Here is a 20129-nt window from a genome sequence, read left to right as displayed (position 1 = left end):
ATTTTTCCCACCCCGGCATCTTCATATTTGGGTCTTGGAGTAGAACCCTTACGGTTGTGTCTGTGATCCTTACATACATACCAGCTGGAAATAATGGATCTGAAGGAAGCTTACTCCAGCCTTGTATATATTTTTGTGTGTAGGGAGATCACTTCTATTTTTGCTTTGGTTTCAGCTTTGATTCCTTGATATTAAGGAAGGATGCTTAGCTGTCTTAAACTATTGAAAAAAAAATTACTTTACTAGATAGTTGACTTTTGTAATCATATTTGACTCTCTGAGATTCACAGAAATACAGTATATGCCTTATTTAAGGTTCCTCTGTGACCTCAGAATGCTGTTTTCTCATTCTTTATGGTCATTTTGTATCCACATACAACAGTGTTCTGCTTCTTTCATTTCTAACTGTTGCTTATGGAAATATATTTTATATGTAATGATGGCTAGGCATGATTTTTGATTATATAATTTTCTTTCTTTATGTCTGGTCTGTAGGTTAGATGAACATCAAAGTAGCAACTGGAGCCCTAGGCTTAGTAACATTGAGTATCATCAGTTAATTGGGAATTTGTCATCAATTCGGATCAGAGCTACTCATGGAGCTGGTGAGCTGGGATTAGCAACTGGGCATAAAAAAGGGGCATTCATATATCATTTGATTGCTTATTTGAACATTTCTGTCCTATTTTATTATCAGGTAGAACACAAAGCAATAAAAATATTTTAAAGAACACAAAGCAATAAACTATTTAAAAAGTGGATTAATGTCAGCCAAGTAAAGTTTATGATTTTAGTCATTTTTATACTCAACAGAAAATTTCCCAGAGCTGCTTTGTGTTTATAGCCCAGAACTTCTGCATCACACAGAAGGTTGCAAAGAACTTTCCTTGGGGATAGGATAGGCTTCTCTCATTTAATTGAAGAGCCAAAGACCATGCTGCCAAGAAGTTATGAGAAGTGAAGTCCAGCACATCTGGAAACATCAGTTTGGACAAGAACTGTCAGAGGATACTTAGGGAAGGTTAATCATTCATGTGTATCTAGTTTTCTCTCCATTTTTAATTTTTGTTAGTAAAGATTAATGCAGAAATAGGAGAGAACAAATGTTGAAAGAAGATATGTAGAAAACATCTGGAAATAGATCTCTGACATCCTTAGACATATTCTATTTTCTGATCCAGACACCATTGCCTAATTTTGTCACGATTTCTTCTCTGGAATATTTCCTAGAATCACTTTCTGTTCCTTTAGTCCCAGGGTACTTCAGTAATGTCGTTTTGGTTTCGGCACGGCCAAGCACCGGCTCTCCAGCCCCCTGGGTGGAGCAATGCGTATGTCCAACTGGATACCAGGGACAATTCTGTGAGAAGTGTGCTCCAGGGTACAAGAGAGATAATTCCCGTAACTTTGGGGCCTTCAGGCAATGTGTTCTGTGTCAGTGCAGGGGAGGAGGAACTTGTGATTCAGAAACAGGTAAGCAAATCCACAGTCTAAGGTTCTGTCATGGTGGATTATTATAATATTTTTGTCCATTGGTTTTTATTTGAAAGGGCAACAATGTCAAAACCACTGTGGAGTCAGTCTATATAATGACCAAGAAATCCTTTTTTTTTTTTGTGAAGGAGGACCAGGCATGAAGGCATATATTCCATATTATAGGTCCACTATTTTAGATAAAATAGAGATAGAGTCACACTCATTAATGTGGTCAGCCTCCTTGACTGTGAAGAAACTCCTCAAAAACTTTGAAAGTTTCTGCTACAAATAAATGGACATTCAAAAAGACCTGAAGGAAGATCTTTTGGAATGTACATGGTTTTTGCTTGTTTTTTTCCCCCCTTGGTTTTTGCCCACTTGGCTTGCCAAAAATCAGAAATACTGCAGCAATAATAATAAGGAAGCTGCTATAAAGGTTTTAATCCTGTTGCCATATGAGTAGGGCTGACAGCTAAGATTCTGGTCATTGTCATGACTTGTCACTGTCATTCTTTCCCCCAAATTCAAAACAGGATTACTTAGTAATGTTCTGTACCATTATATCGTATCTAATCATATTATTTTAAATTATATAAAAGTGCAATTCCTACACAAAATAAGCTACCTAATATGCAGTTCCTTGGAAGGTCAAAAGGTTCGTTTTAGATTGAGACAGTTGTTCCTTTCCCCTAGTGGTGGGATTCAAAAACTTTTACTACTGGTTCTGTGGGCGTAGCTTGGTGGGCGTGGTCATGTGACTGGGTGGGTGTGGCTTTTTTGCAGCCCCCACCCATTTTGGGGAGGTTCCTAGCCACAGAGGAGCCTCTGGGAGGGGTCGTTTTTGCTCCCCTAAAGCTCCACTGGGAGAAAAGGAACAGAGCATGGGAGGGGCATGCAGCACCCCTCCAAGCTCTGTTTTGGGAGCTTCCTAGCCTCAGAGAAGCCTCTGGGGGAGGGGCATTTTCACTCCCCTAAGGCTCCTTTGGGGCTCTGGAAGGCCAAAAATGGAGGGGGGGGGCTGAGCTTCTCCCTCCATTTTTTGCCTTCCTGGGCCTCAGCAAGGGGAATCCCGGCACAGCTGATCTTATCTACAGCTGATTGTCAGGAGGGTAAAAAAAGAAAGAAATACCTTAGGCGAATGTCAGGCAGGCGGGCGGGGTGAGGGAGCATCGGGCAGGAGGGCGACCGGGTGGGGGGCATGGCCAGCCAGAACTTACTACCAGTTCAGCGATCCACACCAAATTCTTGCTACTGTTTCCTCTGATCCGGTGAGAACCGGATGAATACCACCACTGCTTTCGCCCCTCTTTTCTAAGAATACTTTATCAACTGATTAAAAACAATTATTTTCCATAGAACCTTGATCAGGAAGGGCATCATCTAGCTGAGTTTCAGTAGGCAACAAGCTCATTTCTCAGTTTTTAGATCCCACATTTTTCTGGATGGAAAAGCTGTGATTCCATTAATGAATAAATCTTCTGTATCACTTATTGTGGGTGTGCCTGACACCTACAATAAGCTACCATTTGTGAAATCAATGGTAATATTTCTAGCTACATGAGATGAAAGTTGCGCTTCAAAAGTCTATTTCTGTTTTTCAGAAAAAGCTGCTTTGATCCTTGTTTCCATATGCCAGCTTAGGTGTACCAAGATCTGTTCTATATTTCATGGTTTCTTCCTTCCCAATTTTTCTTTTTGTCTCATCTGTTGCAAATTTTTCTCCAGGAAAAGAAAACAAGCCAATGGCTTCCGATACAAGGCTCCATTCACCCAAACCCTCTTTCTTTTCTCTTTCCATCTTTTCTCAGGAGAGTGTTATGCCGGAGATGAAACCTTGGACCATATAATTACTGCCTGCCCACATGGGTTTTACAGCCTTCCTTGGGACCCAAAGAACTGCCAACCATGCCCCTGCCAAAGCGGCTATGGTTGCTCAGTCCTGCCAGGCACACAGGAAATAGTTTGCAACAGATGTCCTCCAGGAACCAGTGGTAGGATTCATATCTTGATGTCTGACAATCCTCTTTTTCCCTCACAAGCCAGCTTGCTTTCTGCAAGGGAATGGCAGGGGTCTAGCCAAAGGGTGGGAGGGTGATAAGTGGCAAGGCCACAAGGCATCCAGAGACATGTCCGGGAATGTCACTCTCTTGCCCATCTGCAGAGAGAGTATGTGATAGAAGCAGAGAGAGGAATAAGTCATTCTCTTCAATAGTTAGGATTTCCAAATAATCCTTGCAGCAACTGAGAATTAAACATTGGATGGGGGATTGGGGAAAAGTGAAAAAAAAAACACATGGTGTAACCTTCCTCTATTTCCACTGTCTCCCTTTCAAATGCATTCTCCCTGTGCTGCTTTTTAGCAACTCAGTAGTAGCCAGTGATCTGTAAAGGGGAGGGAACTAAGGGGAGTCAGACTGGTGCTGAAGCATTGTGTCATTGTGAGGCAAGCTCCTTTTCTATGTATAAGTTACTGTGGAATCATCATAGTTTCTGTTAAGTTCGGAAAGAAGGGAGGCCACACCAGAGCTTCAGTCATAACACACACTTTATTCATGGGAATAAAGGGGGCTGTCGCGTCTGCAGCTAACAGCAGACCTACCAGCGAACAGCAGCTGGCTCAACCTAGCAGCCGGCTTTTATAGCCGACTGTCGAAGGGAGCCAGCCAATGGGGACTAAGAATGCCCCCGTAAGAATTGCGGACCTGATGGGGAACTGGTGTCAGCCCCAAGGACATAACACCCCTTCCCCCCAGATACGAACATGAGTAGTCTTTAAGGTATGAAGGCGGTTTGTGTTGCCGCTCTGATCGTCTTAGTTCGGGTGTAGGAGCGGGTGGCACAGAGTTCGGGACAGCGGGGATTTGGTCCCTTGGTAGCTGTCCAGCCACCCGACCTTGCTCGCCGGTCGCCGGCCGGGTTGTCGAGTCGCTGCGGTCTCCCGGTGCAGTAGGGGAGCTGCTGGGAATGGATGTTGATTCTGTGGGATGGTCATGGTCAGCCATCTGCTCCCTCGGTTCGGTTGGTGGAGGCAGGTTACTCTGAGTGTCCCAGCTAGGTGCCGGATGCGGTGCCTGGAATGTTGCTGTGGTCTCTGGGTCGGAGGTGGCGTGCTTGTTCTGCCGGCTCCTCAACTGATCCAGGTGCCTTCGCCAAATGCGCCCGTCTTCTAACTGGACGTGGTACGACCTGGGCCCCGTGATGGCCACGATCCTGCCAGGTACCCACAATGGGTCTCCCGCGTAATTTCTGGTGAAGACTTGATCCTGTAAGACAAAACTCCTGACCCTACTGTTAGACCCAAGTGGTGTATCTGGGCAATAGTGAGGGTGCAGCCTGTCTAGTATTGTCCTTAAGCGTCTGCCCATCAGTAGCTCTGCCGGTGACTTGTTTGTGACCGTGCACGGGGTCGAGTGTTGGCTTATAAGGAATCTAGAAAGTCTGGAATGCCAGTCATCTTGGGAGAACCTGGCGAGGGCCTCTTTGGTTGTTCTGACTGCTCGTTCGGCCAACCCATTGCTCGAGGGGTGAAAGGGAGCCGTTAGGATGTGCCGGATGCCTAGGTTGGTGACATACCGGCTGAAGTCTGTGGACGTAAATTGAGGACTGTTATCCGACACAATGGTGTCTGGGAGACCGTGTGTGACGAACAAACGAGTCAGTGCTTGGGCGACTGCTCGTGTGGTGGTTGAGAGAAGGAGTGCCACATTGATCCATTTAGAAAATGAGTCTACTACTATTAGGAATGTTTTGCCATGGAATGGGCCGGCCAGGTCAACATGTAGACGGGACCATGGTGCGTTGGCATTTTCCCATTTGGTGGGAGGGGTTACTGGGGGCGCTGGCCGGGATTCTTGACAGGGACGGCAGGAGCTTACCCATTTTGCAATTTCGTCGTCCATGCCCGGCCACCATACATAGCTCCGTGCCAATGCCTTCATTCGTACAATGCCAGGGTGCCCTTCGTGTAATGCCTTCAGGACGGGTCTGCGTAGTGACTCTGGAATGACAACTCTGGTCCCCCATAGGAGACAACCCTGTAAACTGGAAAGTTCCTGTTGGCGGACTTTAAAGGGTGAAAATTCGTTAGACGGGTTACTGCCCGGCCACCCCCTCCGTACCCAGTCCAGGACCTGGGCGATCAGTTTGTCCTTCCTGGATTGGAAGGCAATGTCTCTCGCAGTGATTGGAATTCTGAACTCACTGGTGTCAAAGATGGTGTGGACTGGGGCCGGATCCTCCACAGGCGTTGGTAGCGGGCACCGGCTGAGGGCGTCTGCATGGCTGAGATTCTTTCCTGGACGGTGCACTAACTTGTATGAATATGCTGCTAGGAAAAAAGTCCACCTTGTCATTCGGGGAGACAAGACTTGTGGTGTTTGCTTTTCTCCGGAGAGAAGCCCCAACAACAGTTTGTGGTCTGTAACCAGTTCGAAGTTGTGCCCAAATAGAAATTCATGAAATTTTTTAACAGCTGCTACGGCAGCTAGGGCCTCTTTGTCGATTTGGCTATAGTTGCGTTCTGTCGTTGAAAATGTTCTAGAGAAGAACGCAATGGGGGCTTCGGACCCGTTGGGTAGTCTATGACTTAATACGGCCCCAATTCCGAAAGGTGAGGCATCTGCTGCCAAAACTAGCGGTAGGTTCTGGTTGAATTGGATCAGTACAGCGTCTGAAGTGAGGAGTGACTTGACTGCCCTGAAAGCGTATTCCTCTTTGGGTCCCCAGTGCCATGGAACATTTTTATCTAAGAGTCTATGTAGTGGTTCTGCCACTGATGCCTTGTGCGGCAGAAATGATGCATAGAAGTTCAGCAGGCCTAGGAAGGCTTGTAGTTCTGGTTTGGACGCCGGTGTGGGCGCTTCGTGAATGGCTTTAACCTTTGATTCTACCGGGTGGATGCCAGAGGCGTCTATTCGGTACCCGAGAAAGTCCACCTGCTTAGTGGCTATGGTGCATTTTTCTTTTTTTAGTTTGAGGCCATGCTGTCTGAATCTGTCCAACACCCCTCTAACTCTGAGGAAAAGCTGTGTTCTGTCCCGGGCGGAAACCAAGATGTCATCAAAGTACGGAACCACGCCAGGGAGGCCCTGTAGGATCCGTTCCATTAACGACTGGAATATGTCCGGGGCGACACTCACCAAATTGGAGGCGCTTGCATCGGAAGGCCCCTCTATGGGTAACAATGGTTTGCAATTCGGCCGTTTGGTTGTCTACAGGAAACTGTTGGTAAGCCTGAGACATATCCAATTTGGCGAATATCTTTCCGGGTTCGAATGTGTGCAGTAAATGCTGGATTACTGGCACTGGGTATGCGCTAGTCTGTAAATAGCGATTTATTGTGGTCTTGTAATCTGAACACATCCTTATACTACCATCTTTTTGAGGGTGTGACAATAGGTGTCTCCCACTTAGCAAAATCCGTGGGTTCGATGACCCCTTGTTTTAACAATTTGTCTAGTTCCACATCCAGCTTAGAACGCAGAGCGAATGGCACTCTCCGCGGTTTCAAATGGATGGGAACTGCCTGGGGGTCCACTGAGAAAGAAATAGGTGTGCCCTTGTAGCACCCCAATTCATCGCTGAAAACATCAGCGTAATCAGAGAATAGTGAGTCAGTGTCAGAGGACGAGACAGCATGAACCCCGTTAAGTTAAGGCCAAGAGAGGGGAACCAATCCAACCCCAAAAGACTAGGAAGGGCACCATCAACTACCACTAATGGCAGGTGTCCTTTAAAGGTTCTGAATTTGACTAGGAACTTGCCTGTTCCGATTACTGGAATGTTCTTCCCTTGGTAGTCTCGTAAGGATAGGCGACTCTTCTGCAGCTGTTTCCTGGACAGGCTGGGATGTATCTTCTTGAGCGTGCTCCATGAAATAATCGAGAGCGCTGACCCGGTATCGACCTCCATTAGGCAGGGTTTACCTTCTAAATGAATGGAGAGTTTAATTTTATTGGGTGTTAAGAAGGTATGGTTAGCTTGATAGCATGTAAAACAGTTTTCTACTTGCCTGGATGGCCCGAGGGGCGTAAGATGGTGGCTTTTGTGGAGCCACATGCGCTGCCTGGCACACCCTAGCGATGTGTCCTCTTCTGCTGCAGTTGTTGCAGGTGGCACTTTTGAACCTGCACGTTGCTCTGGCATGGGGACCCCCACAGGAGAGGCACAGCGGGGTGTGCCTAGGTACGTTGCCTTCTCTCGGTCTAGTTCCTACCTGTGGCTGCTTAAATGGTTTGAGACGGTGCACTTCAGATTGCTCGATGGGCTCTTCTTCGTTCACTGCCTCCTCAGAATGTACAGTGACTGGATTACCTTTGGGGGTGCTTCCCTGTATTTCAGCCGCTGATTGTATTGCCAATTCTGCAGCCAGGGCTTCCTCGATGGCTTGTGCTAGATTGAGGTCCTTCCTTGCCAACAACCGCCTCTGTAGTCTTGCATCCTTGACCCCGCAGACAAGTTGGTCCAGGAGCATGTCATCAAGGTAGCCTTTAAATTCACAGTGCAGGGCTGCGGTTCTGAGGGCTGCCATATATTGGTTTATGGTTTCTCCCTCCGCTTGCTTCCTCATGCGAAAGGCGAAGCGTCTCGCGATCTGTGACGGTTTTGGCGAATAATGATTGGAGAGGGTCTCCAGTAGCTTAGACCATGGGACATTCTTGAGTTCTCTTGGGGTGAACAGTGCTGTTGCCGTGTCGAATACGGTGGCCCCGCAGTAGCTCAGGAAGAGCTACTACTTTTTGTTGTCTGTAGCGTCAGCCAGACCCACAGCATCAATATAATGGTTAAAACGGTTTTTATAAGAGTCCCATTTATCTTCGTCTGGTTTGAATGGCTGGAACGCCAGATTCGCATTCATGACTGGTTCAGCTTTCGGCAGGTAAAATAAGTCTCACTGGGAATACAGGCCCTGGAAAGGGTAGCAGCTACAGTTTGTAGTGCTGTTAATGAGTGTTCAGCTTCTGAGTTCTCTCTGGGTTGTACAGGTAGCAGCTGCTCTCGCAGTGCAATTCGGTCTGGTGATTCAGCTCGTGGAATCTCTCTGGGTTTTCTCGCTCTCTGCAGCCCTTGGCGGCTGGAACAGACGCTATAACTGACGCCCATTTAAATTTCGCGCCCTTACAAGGGCGAGGCGGCGATGCTGCAGCTGCGCGCTGACAGCGATTTAAATCTCGCGCCTGGATTTAGCGGTCGTGAGCGTCATGCTGGAGCTTCGCTACACGCAATTCTGGCAAGTTTGTTGTTGGGCGGCTGAGGCTCTCAGTGCCCACTCTCTTGTAGCTAGTTTGTGATCTTGAGCGGCTACACGCTCCGCTTCGATTTCCTCTCAAATGGCTGACCGAGCTCTCAACGTCGCGGCTACGGTTCAGCGCTTCAGATTCGTGATTTTCAGCTCTTGTATAGCTGCTGGCTGGCCAGATCCCACCCTCGTCGCCAATGTTAAGTTCGGAAAGAAGGGAGGCCACACCAGAGCTTCAATCATAACACACACTTTATTCATGGGAATAAAGGGGGCTGTCGCGTCTGCAGCTAACAGCAGACCTACCAGCGAACAGCAGCTGGCTCAACCTAGCAGCCGGCTTTTATAGCCGACTGTCGAAGGGAGCCAGCCAATGGGGACTAAGAACACCCCCGTAAGAATTGCGGACCTGATGGGGAACTGGTGTCAGCCCCAAGGACATAACAGTTTCCAAATCTGGTTTTTGCTGAATGCCTACACCTGCAATCAATGAAATGTTGGTCTCTGCTTGGGCTGAATCACTTCCGAGTAGAAGTTAGAATTTAGGATTAAATACAGCCTCTATTTAAATTATTTCTTGGACAATCAGAGTAGTATGATAAGAGAATCTAGTAAAAAGCTTTTTACCCTGATATTTATTTATCTATGGAAGCAACTATTTTATATGGGAGAGCATTTCATCTTATAAATTTCAACCTGTACCCTGGAGTGATATACCAGAAACGTAGGACAAGTTTGAAAGAAGGGACTGTATGACTCAAAGAGAAACATGAATGTTGCTGGTCAGATAGAATGCAAATATCCTGCAGGTTTCTTCCTACCTCAGGAAATCCAATTATAGGGTGAGTTAGCAAAGAAAGGTACTAGGCTAATGTTATACTACATCTGTAGTTCACATACTAGTAGTTGAACATCCCATTCAAGTTTTACAAGTCCTTGTAGACAATTTATGGTTGACCAAATAATTCACTGAAAACAATAAGTTAAAGCAATCATCAAGAAAAATAAGAGGGTTTTGCTATGATGAGTGAGTTTAGAAAAAGTGTATGCATGTATTTAAATAATTTACTTCACTATGGTATTGATATTTTATTGTTGTGATGCATTGTTTCAGGCTTTCTTTGTGTAACCATTGTTTTGATTTTAATCAGGTTAAACTGAAACAGGCAAAGGTTTCTTTGACTTTTGGGGGTATTGAAGGCAAGAAGAATTGCTCTTACAAGTGCATATCATAAAAACTAGCGGAGAAAGTGTAGCAGATAAACAGCAGATAGTAATGTTTTAAGCACCATTGCTTTCTCCATTAATTTTGGCAGTAGAAAGCTTCTATTTCTGAAATTATTCTAAAAGCTTGAATCTCCAGGTTTTTTTAATGTACTTTGTTCAGTGCCATCACCCCAATAATTTGTTCTAAGCATTCATATACATACTCTTGTAGCCCAAAGTGTGGAAACTGCAGATCCTTTTTGTATTTTATGCCTGGATTATACCCCGGGATAACACATATTAAAAAAAAGAATTCAGGAATAATTCAAACATATCATACAATCTGAATTGCAAGTTTGTCAGCCATTTGGGTGCACACAGTACCCCACTGATTAGAGAATATGGATCTTATTTAGCTCTGTTTTCTAGGTAGAATTTAGGGAGAGTTCCTATGTGGTTGGCCCAGGACTTCCTCTGCTTGCTTTTCACTGTTCTTTTCTTTCTAGGTTCTCGCTGTGAGCATTGCACCAATGGTTATTTTGGAGACCCCTTGGGTGAGAATGGACCAGTACAACCCTGCCAACCATGCCGGTGTAACAGTGTTGACCCAAATGCTTCAGGGACTTGTGACCGCTTGACAGGGGAATGCAAGTGCAAGGATGGATTCTTTGGACAACCTTTATCTGCAAACCCAGCAGAGAAATGCCAAGGTACACCATTATCTTGCACAACTGAAGGTTGATTTCAAAGTCAATATCACCAAAGAGCTTTATCTGAATTATGAGGGTACACCAGTACAAGGGCAAGCAAGGAGCAAATAAAAGGCCAAGTATAAATCGTTTCTAACACAAGATGCTTACCACATATTATTGGTTTTAGCCAATAATAGTTGTGCCAGGTTTCCAAGTGACAAAATCCATTTTAAAAGAAAAAGAGCAAACTCCATCTTCCAAGACAATTTCTTTTATTTAGGAAAGCATCAAATTGGCAAAGTCCAGATCTGACACAACCCAGAATTACCCCACAATATTAGAAGTTAGAAGCAACCCCCAAAAGTCACATTCTCCAATAGAAGCAATTCAATGTTGCTTGATGTCATAAATCTCTACCTCAGGGGGTCTCAGCATGGTCAGCTCGTGTTCCCACGGGAAGAAGAATCACCTAGTCTAAACAACTCTCTCTATCTCCACTCCTCCCTCCTTAGAAATGTGGCAAGCCCGAAACTCTTCCCGCATAGCCACCAAAGAGAAAGTAAAGAGAAAAAATATATATTAAGCCTAACTAAAATGGCTACACATATGTCAATTTCGGGTTGTGTAACTTTTGCAGGAGAGCTATAAATTAGGTTAATGCCCCTATAGGCCAAAGTTCGTGAGTTGGAGAGGCAGTTCTGTCTCTTAGAGTTAGTTATTCCCATGCATAGGTGGACATGGGAACTATTAACAAGAGAGGTGACAAGCCAAAATGACAAGCCAAAACTAAAGTGAATTATCCATCTATCATTTACCCTTGTTCTTGTTTTACTTTCATAATTTGACATCTATTCATCTTTCCCATAGAAAAATGTTGTAACTATGACCAAACCAATTTCTTCAATTCTGAAGATCTGCATTCAGCAAATGGAGAGGATTTTTTTTAAATTAAAAATTTAAATCTAACTGATGGATTAGAAAAGGATTTGGGGTGAGAGAGGATATTCTATCTATTTTACAACATCACATACCAGTTGGCAAAATCATGGTAGACTATAAAAGTTATGTATTAGAATCCAAACCAGAGTAATTACAACAGAGCAGCACAGATCACAGTCCACTTAAAATTATGTATTATGAAGTCCAATTGATTTTCAATTGTTCTACCTGCAGAACTTTAATTTAGCTTCTAAGACAGATACTATCATTACTGAGTAGTTATGGAAATCAAAGGGGTTGAAATGAAACCACTGGCAGGGATAGCCATTATATTTATCTTCATTTTTTAGTTTCAAGATATCAGAGGAAAAACTGAAATGCTTACAGTATATAAGAAAAAGAAATTGGAAATAATATTTGTCATATTATTCACCAAAGACAATGTGTTGGTACAGCTTTTCATAAACTGCTGTCCTCTAGATGAATTGGGTCTAAAGCTACTGAAATTCCCAGTTGCTGACTGTACTGAGTGCAAACACTCCCCAATTGTCTGTATTGTGATCAAGATCTTGTCTTGGGTATCGTCAGATGAGGACTCTCTGCCAGCAGGGCCCAGAAGGAAAACCTTTTCTCCCATGCTACCCACCCACTAGGATATCATCCTCAAAAATTAGACTCCATCCTGTTGCCTTTTGTAAGGCCTTGAAAACATGGCTTTGGGCCCCAAATTGGGGCCCCTGGCCATTGGATACAGCCCATCTCTTGACTTTGTGAATGATTGGTTGGATAATGACTAGTTGATATGTTGTGTTTTTATTTTTTACATTGCATATTTTCTTTATTTTATTGTAAGCTGCCTAAAGCCAGATAAAGAGTCCGTCCAGAGATGGACGGACAGACGGACGGATGGAAGATCTGAGTGTTGTATTTACAAAATGTTTAGGTTGAAGTAAGCTGCCTTAGAGAAAAGAGAAATTGCTTTTCTAGTTTACATGTTCTGATCAAACCATCTCTAAATATTCTGCTTTTTTCCAACCCTTTGTAGCTTGTAATTGCAATTCAGTAGGTTCTGAACCCCTACAGTGTCGTAGTGATGGCAGCTGCATTTGTAAGCCAGGATTTGAAGGGCCTAGCTGTGAACACACCCGTTGTCCAATCTGCTACCATGAAGTGAAGTCCCAGGTAGGCATCTCTTCTTGGTACTTTGGTACCATCTTTATATCAGTTGATGGTGTGGAAATAAATTTCCCCTCCCTTGCCCTTCATTCTTTGGAAATAGGACACCAGAAGTGGCTACTGTTAGATGGAATCTGCAACAAAGTTAACCAGTGCCACTTTGCAATTATGAGCAAAACCAGTATGCCATTCAGAAGGGGAAAATTATGGAATGTGCAGAAATGAGTAAATTAACACTAGCAATTAGAGAGCAAGAAGATAAAGAATATTATAAAATTTGGGATTTATTTTATCAATGGTTAGACAAGAAAATAGAAAAGTAAATTATATTATAAAAAGGAATAGTATAATATGTAAGATAATATGATGTAATGATATTATATAACTGAACGTAATGAAATGAATTGTATGTTCTCAGATTTGTTAAAACTTAGATTTGCTCGATAAGAACGATGTGAATTTATAGTTGAGTCTACTAATGATATAATAATAATACAATATAATATAATATGTATAGTTGACTTATGTAATATGAATATATGTTTGGAAGTGGAAGACTGTTGATATCATGACATTGCAGGAAAGAAATGTACCAACCGACACGCTGTATTTTGGAAGATGGTTTATGTTGATGTTTTATGTTTGTGTTTGTTAGTGTTGTCTTTAAAAAAACAAAAAACTTTTTTTTTTAAAGAAAGAAGGGAGAGGGAATCCCTCCCCTTTTTTTCTTAAATAAGACACCCATGTTCAATAGGCCCTTGATCCCGTGTAGGATAATCAATGCAGTGTTCTACTAATAAGGCATCTGCTGTTGGATTTTTATAAATTAAAATATTTAAAAATACCTAGTGTTTTTCCAATCCAGATTTTTAACCAGATTAATCAGTAATAAATGAATGGCGCACAATAAGTCAATTTTTAGGTGAATTAGCTACTTTTGGCCCCACAGAAATGAGAGCCATCCCAATAATTGCATTTTAATTGTTCTGAGTGTTTCAGAATTGGGAACCAGTGCAATGAATAAGCAACCACAATGAGTAACTGAAATAAGTTACACACATATGTGAGATTTGATTCCATTCACTTCTGTGGTTTCCTTAAAGGTCCCAGAGTTGCAAATCAGGTTCTGAATGTTATTTTCTGGAGCAGGGGTCTCCAACCTTGGCAACTTTAAGGCTTGCGGGCTTTAACTCCCAGCTGGCTGAGGAAAATAAATTCTGGGAGTTGAAGTCCACAAATCTTAAAGCTGCCAAGGTTGGAGACCCCTGTTCTGGACAACTTCTATCATGTCTTAAAATTCATTTTAGCCTGCTAACAGAGATGGTATGATTTGCTTCCAGATAGATCAGTACCTGCAGCAGCTGCAGGGACTTGAGATTCTTGTTTCTCGAGTTCAGACAAGTGGACAGCCAGCAGATTACATTGAGCTGGAAAGGAAAATGAGGGAGGCAGAGGAGTTACTCCAGGAGATTTTGAGAGATGCAGAAATTTTACAAGGTAATTCATGTCTTCCCAAAATTGTGGTCTGCAGAGAGAACAGATGTTACAGAAAGAGTTCACAGTTGATTCATCCAAATTATATACTGTATAAAAAAATAACAACAATGCATTTAATTTTTCTTTTGAAATATACCAAATTAACATTCACACAAAGACAGATAAATGATCTTCGCCAACTAGAGAAGGATCTGCTTTCTTTCTCTGTCAGGCTTCTTCAGTTTCCACATGGCACAAACTGCCCATCTTCAACAGAGAACCACATGGACTTTTTATAGAAAAAAAAAATATTCAGCCATACTGAATCTCTATTAGGCCCCTGAGAAATGGCTCTTTCCACTGCTTTTCTACATTCCTCAACATGGAGTTTCATAATTCTTTAAATATGTACTGAACCGCTAAAAAAAACGTAAGGAAAACTCAGTAGTTCTCCAATCCATTGCAGAAAGTACAATTCTAGCTAAAGTTGATCCCCATTTCATTCCAGGGTTTTTTAAAATTGGAATCAGTAGTTTTCAACAGTGTTTAATCCTGGCTTAATCACAGCTACAGTAAGGCACAAATAAACAAAAGAGTTTATTTTAAAAACTAATGAAATGTGAGCATGTAGCTTTATTAAGGGGGGGAAACATTTTATGGATCCCAATTTTCCAGCTTTTTCTGAAACTGGTTTATTTTCAAAGCAATGATGACATAGGAGGAACATTCCAAAAATTGATAAATGTGTTACTATTACTGTGGCTGGGTGTTTCCAACCATGTGTCATCAATGAATTATTTAAATGAAAACCAAAGCATATCTTTGGTTTGTGCAACATTTAGCCATGGCAATTATTTTAATACAAATGAATTAATACAAACTGCTTTTTAATGCAAATATTCTTCTTAGTATCAGATGATGAGATAGGGGGCGTGCATAAGCACACTAATCGTGCCTACCGTTCCTCTCCTATTGTTTCTTTTTATTTTTCTTAAAAGTATCTATCTCATGTATTCAAAACTATGTTTATTCTTATACCTGTATCTTGTAAGCGATTGACAAATCAAGTAAATAAATAAATAAAATAAAATGATCAGATATGTTTGATTGGAACATGCATAAACAGGAAAGTATTACGCCATTCTTCTTATCTGCTGTGATCCCAATAACAATCCTTATCTGGCTAATGTGTGGGAACTACGTGGGAACTACAATCTCTTCACATAGGGTAATGTGAAGTTAGGGGTAAAATATGTTAAACTGCATTTGAAATGGCCTGTCCACATTATCTCTGATAATGATGAAGAGTAGGCAGCTATCTCTTCTCCTGTCACCACAAGACACTCTGGCAAAAATGGTCTTTCTAAGTGGGATTTTTCCAGAAAGTATATGAAATCTATCTACTTGCTAAGTGGACTCTGCTCCATTTCTATATCAATATGACTTATGTTGATTCTTGCCAGATGTGGTATTTAGCCGGTTCTGACCAGTTCTGGAGAAAATTTCCAGTAGCAGAAATTTTGAGTAGTTTGGAGGACTGGCAAATACCACCTCTGACTGGAGATTTTACAGTATCCTTCCCCTGCCACACCCCACCAGGCCACACCCATAGAACCGGTAATAAACTTTTTTGAATCCCACCACTGATTCTTGCTCTCAACTGTTTCTTGTCCTTTTCTTATGACAACATTAGCTACTGGCAGGTCTTTGGGAAACCGATTTTCTAAGATGAAGTCACAAGAGTTCACTTACCGGAGTCATCTGGATGAGATCAATGAAATAGCCAGAGAGGTGAACTCTCTGCGTAGTCAGTACCAGAGTCAGGTACAAGAAGTCAAGAGGCTGATTGAGAAAGCCCACTTGGATTTGGATGAGCATAAAGCAAAGATTGAAAGCATGGCAAGTATCTTTCCTTGTTCAATTTTTTTGGCCAGTTGGCGTACGTGAAATTTAGAAAGCCTGAGCATATTGTAAATCATGGATGGATAACTGTGACAAACAGTTTTCCTGAAATCTCTAGCACTTGAAGAATGTGTTGCCAAAAATCCAGTGGCAAAATGTATTTTGATGGAGCTCCCTTCCACACATTTTAAGAGTAAGCGTTTCTGTTAGAATTTTAGGATGGCAACAAGTTATAGGAAGCTTCTAGGACAGCGGCCCCCAACCTTTTGGGCACCAGGGACCAATGCCCTGGACCGGAAGTGGCATGATATAACATGCTGCCTGCATCTCACAGATGGGGCTTCACTTGTTTCTGTGGTCCGGTTTCTTTCATGCCATAGACCGGTACCGATCCATGGACTGGGAGTTGGGGACTCCTGTTCTATGAAGAACCTGCCCAAAATACCTTTGGATAGTGAAATGGGCAGCATATAAATTTAATAAATAAAACAAAAAACTTTCCCCCTTCCAACTCTCATTACGCCATAAAACCTCCTTCACTTTGGACTTTGTGACTGGAAGCATCAAGGCAGAAATCTACAGACACATTGGAGCTCATGGGCACCACTGTGGAGAGACTTATTTGTAGAAAAGTGCAAGAGATCTTTATAGAACCTGCAATTTTGAGGAATGTTTTAATCCTTGTGGAATTGATGCCATTGAAGACTGTGCTACTTGATATCAGGGACTGCAGCTAAGGAAACCATTTTTGTTTCTCTTGGAAAAATATTGCCAAGTATAGGTCTTCTGTTCCATGTTTGTGTTCAAGAGATAGATGGGTCATAATGGTATCACAATTTAACATTACTTTTTCCTTTCCTCAGATTATTCCATCTTCAGATGGTACTGGAAGTGGTTCGAACAGGTTCTTAATCCTAGCCAACGAAGCCATGAAGCTAGCAAACAGGTGAATCTGTCCCAGACTGACAAACATTATTTCTGTTACAGGGATTCATTTTTAAAGCTTCAACCAAACAACTTTTTAAGAAGTTGTCCACTGTAAAATGTTGAAGCTATAAGTTAGAACAAGAAGGTTTAAAAATGTCCAGTGACAATGTTGAATTGCTTCATGTTTTTGATAATATGGTTCTCCCATATTCATTGGGCAAGAGAGAAGGATGGTAGATGTCCATGGATGAGCTTCACTTTCTCACCACCTTGTTTATTTCTTAATCTTTTTCAGTCACTTGCAGTTGGCAGATACCATTGAGGAAGCAGCCAGGGCAGCAGAAGATGCCTCCCAAGAAGCACTGGCATTACTGCAGGCCTTTGCAAGTGGAGAAAGTACTGGGACAACATCTGTGCAAGGGCTCCAGAATAAGTGAGTTGATGGGCTTTGTGCGGGGTTACTGTAGGAGATGACCAGGCTGAGCCTGAGGGGGGGGGGTTAAATGTGTCATCAGCCTTGAGTCTCTTCATGCCCATAAAAGATCTAATTCCAGCCTAACTTGAATCCCATTAACTCTTATTCACCACCAATTTGCTTTGACTGTTAGTAGTTCAGACTCTTGTGGAGAGCTTAAGCTTGCAATAATTCCTTATATTCATTTGAATGGCCTGGGTTTCCTGATTTCCATGCTTGACAGTCATCATCTATTTCTTCTCCAGATCTCATCATATTAGGTCAAGATCTTAATGTGATCATTAAAAGCAAACCATATTTATGGGGGCTATGTATAGATTGGCAATGTTGTTATTGCAAAGTGAGACAGGAAACATCCTCTCTGAGGGATTCCTCCCACATGAGGCCCAGATTAGTCCAATATCAGGAACTGGTATGTGTTTTCAAAGCACTGCCTGCCCTCCCTTACAGTTTCTGAGCCCAGTTTCTCCTCCTCCTTTTTTGAGTGTGAAGCAGTAGCAAGAATGAAAATAAAAAGAAGTAACCTCTGTTTGCCTCTGTTTGGAATAAGAAAACCTAAATCTTAAAGGATGGCATTCTAAACAAAGAAAAAAACTGATTGAAGACAGTTTTTTGAAAATGGTTTTAAACATGATCTAGGCTTGTTAAATGTTCCATTAAAAGCAAACAAAATCATATTGGTGTCTCTGATGCTGTGCTGCAGAATATCAGAAGACCCCTGCTCGTTTAGAGCCATATTGGCTCAACCATTTCCACAATGGCTTGATCAGTTGCCATGGAAAACCACATGTGTTGAATAGCATCCTTCCGCTCATGCTGCTCAAAAAGCAAACAATTTCTAACACGGCTATATATACATACATCTTTTAAAACTATCCTTAGACTATAACCTCAAAGGCTTTTTTCTTCTTTCTTCTCTCTTCCAAATCCCACATATATCTAATATATTCCTGGCTTCTAGTTTTTCAAAGAAAGGCCTATCATTACTTTTATTGATATATTTCCTTCTATTTATCCTTGTTAACTTTCTGCTAAATTGAAGAATCCCTAAAGTGTAAATTTTCTAATAAGAGACTTTGCTCTCCAGCTCTTACACAAAAGAGTAATTTTGGTGTTCTTTTGTGTACCTTGTCTAAAGCTGGACTTTTCTTTCTTGAAATGTGATGACATTTTACTATCTCAAGAGCAGTAAACTTAATTTTGAGGTGGTGGCTAACAGGACACTGTTAATGCTGTTATTAATGAAGACTGTTAATGAAGACCATTTCTGTTCCTTTATAGATAGCACTGTGTATGGGTTCCATTTCTTGGTTGCTGAGGGAATATGATAGAATGGTGGAACCTGACTTTTATTGAAAATGTTGGTGATATGAATATGAATTCTCCATATGGCTCTTTACCAGTTATTTTGAATTATTAAAAGGCGATGCTCAGAAATCCAACATTGAATTTATTATTCTTTCTTTATAAATGTTGGGCTGAATACAGTGAATGGTTGTGAAAAAGAGACTTAGTTACCCTTAGTATCTCAACCTTTCCAAAGGGCTTTCCTCTATCTTCCTCCTAGTGTTTCTGGAGGTTAACGCTATGTGAGAAAAAAAAGAGGAAAAGAGGAGCAACTCTAACACAAATAGATAGATTGTCTTGCATATATGTATGTTGTCCTAGGAGTTGAAAAAGCACATGATCAATCAAATGCAGCAAAATAAAAATAACTCATATTGGCACATCTCTTTTTCTATTCCTGGGGGGTGGGGAACGTCATCTCCTGAAATAACTTCAGGAGGATCATGGGATTCACCTCCTTACGTGGATTCTTAGCAAAAAAAAAAATCAGTAGTAATCAAACATAGAGCAGGTTTCTCGACACTGAATTTGCATTCTCCAAATTACATATGAACTCACCCAAGATGGGATAAATCAAGATAAAGTATTAGGACAGGGGTGTCAAACTCGCATTGTCACAGCAGTGTCACATGACGTGTTGTGACTTCCCTCCCCTTCGCTACACCGGACGTGGATGTGACCAATGCATGACACATCCGGCCATGCGCCAGGAGTTTGAAAGACCTGTATTAGGGGGTGGGGAAAAGAGTCTTCCCCCCTTTTTAGGCTCAAAAGTTTTATTCTGATCTGCAGATACGATGGGCTGAAGCTGCTGACAAAGGAACTGGAGGCTGATGCCAACCAAGCTGCCTCGAATGCTGAAAGGGTCTATCAGAATAGTCAGCAGCAGCTTGGCTCCCTGACTCGTTTCACAAAGACTGACACAAAGTTTTTTGAGGTAAGGCTTGTGTTTGTGGCTAATTGTAGTTCTTCCAAGAGGCTTCCAGAAATGTCTTGACTTCATACATTCATTTCTTCAATAGGGATATTCTGTTAGGGGGAAGAGAGAGAAGCTCTAGCTGTATCCACAAGGATGCTTTGCTGTGTTCTTCTGACAGGAACCCATCCTGCCCATAATGTGACTTTACCGCCCACCCAGAAACGGGTGCTGTTCTGCTTTCTAGGCAACTTAATCACACGTGGTATTCAGCAGGTTCTGACTAGTTCTGGAGAACTGGTAGCGGAAATTTTGAATAGTTTAGAGAACTGGCAAATACCACCTCTGACTGGCCTTGCC

At 42.3% G+C, this 20129-nt stretch overlaps 1 protein-coding gene across 1 annotated transcript in view; it reads left to right on the top strand.

Annotated features, from left to right (window-relative positions):
• Positions 1-20129, top strand: part of LAMC2 (laminin subunit gamma 2) — a 62327-nt gene that overhangs the window by 31548 nt on the left and 10650 nt on the right. The window contains exons 8-17 of the mRNA XM_026703269.2: positions 496-605; positions 1252-1473; positions 3285-3467; positions 10426-10629; positions 12596-12732; positions 14067-14223; positions 15896-16101; positions 16968-17050; positions 17327-17464; positions 19646-19790. Of these exons, the coding sequence (XP_026559054.1) occupies positions 496-605; positions 1252-1473; positions 3285-3467; positions 10426-10629; positions 12596-12732; positions 14067-14223; positions 15896-16101; positions 16968-17050; positions 17327-17464; positions 19646-19790 (1585 nt within the window). The remainder of the gene's footprint in view (positions 1-495; positions 606-1251; positions 1474-3284; positions 3468-10425; positions 10630-12595; positions 12733-14066; positions 14224-15895; positions 16102-16967; positions 17051-17326; positions 17465-19645; positions 19791-20129) is intronic.

Source organism: Pseudonaja textilis, chromosome 3 (assembly GCF_049901715.1).
Source record: "Pseudonaja textilis isolate UNSWEBS1 chromosome 3, rPseTex1.2, whole genome shotgun sequence".
NCBI lineage: Eukaryota > Metazoa > Chordata > Lepidosauria > Squamata > Elapidae > Pseudonaja > Pseudonaja textilis.
The sequence above is the reverse complement of the archived record's forward strand: the minus strand, read 5'-3'. Positions and strand labels throughout refer to the sequence as shown.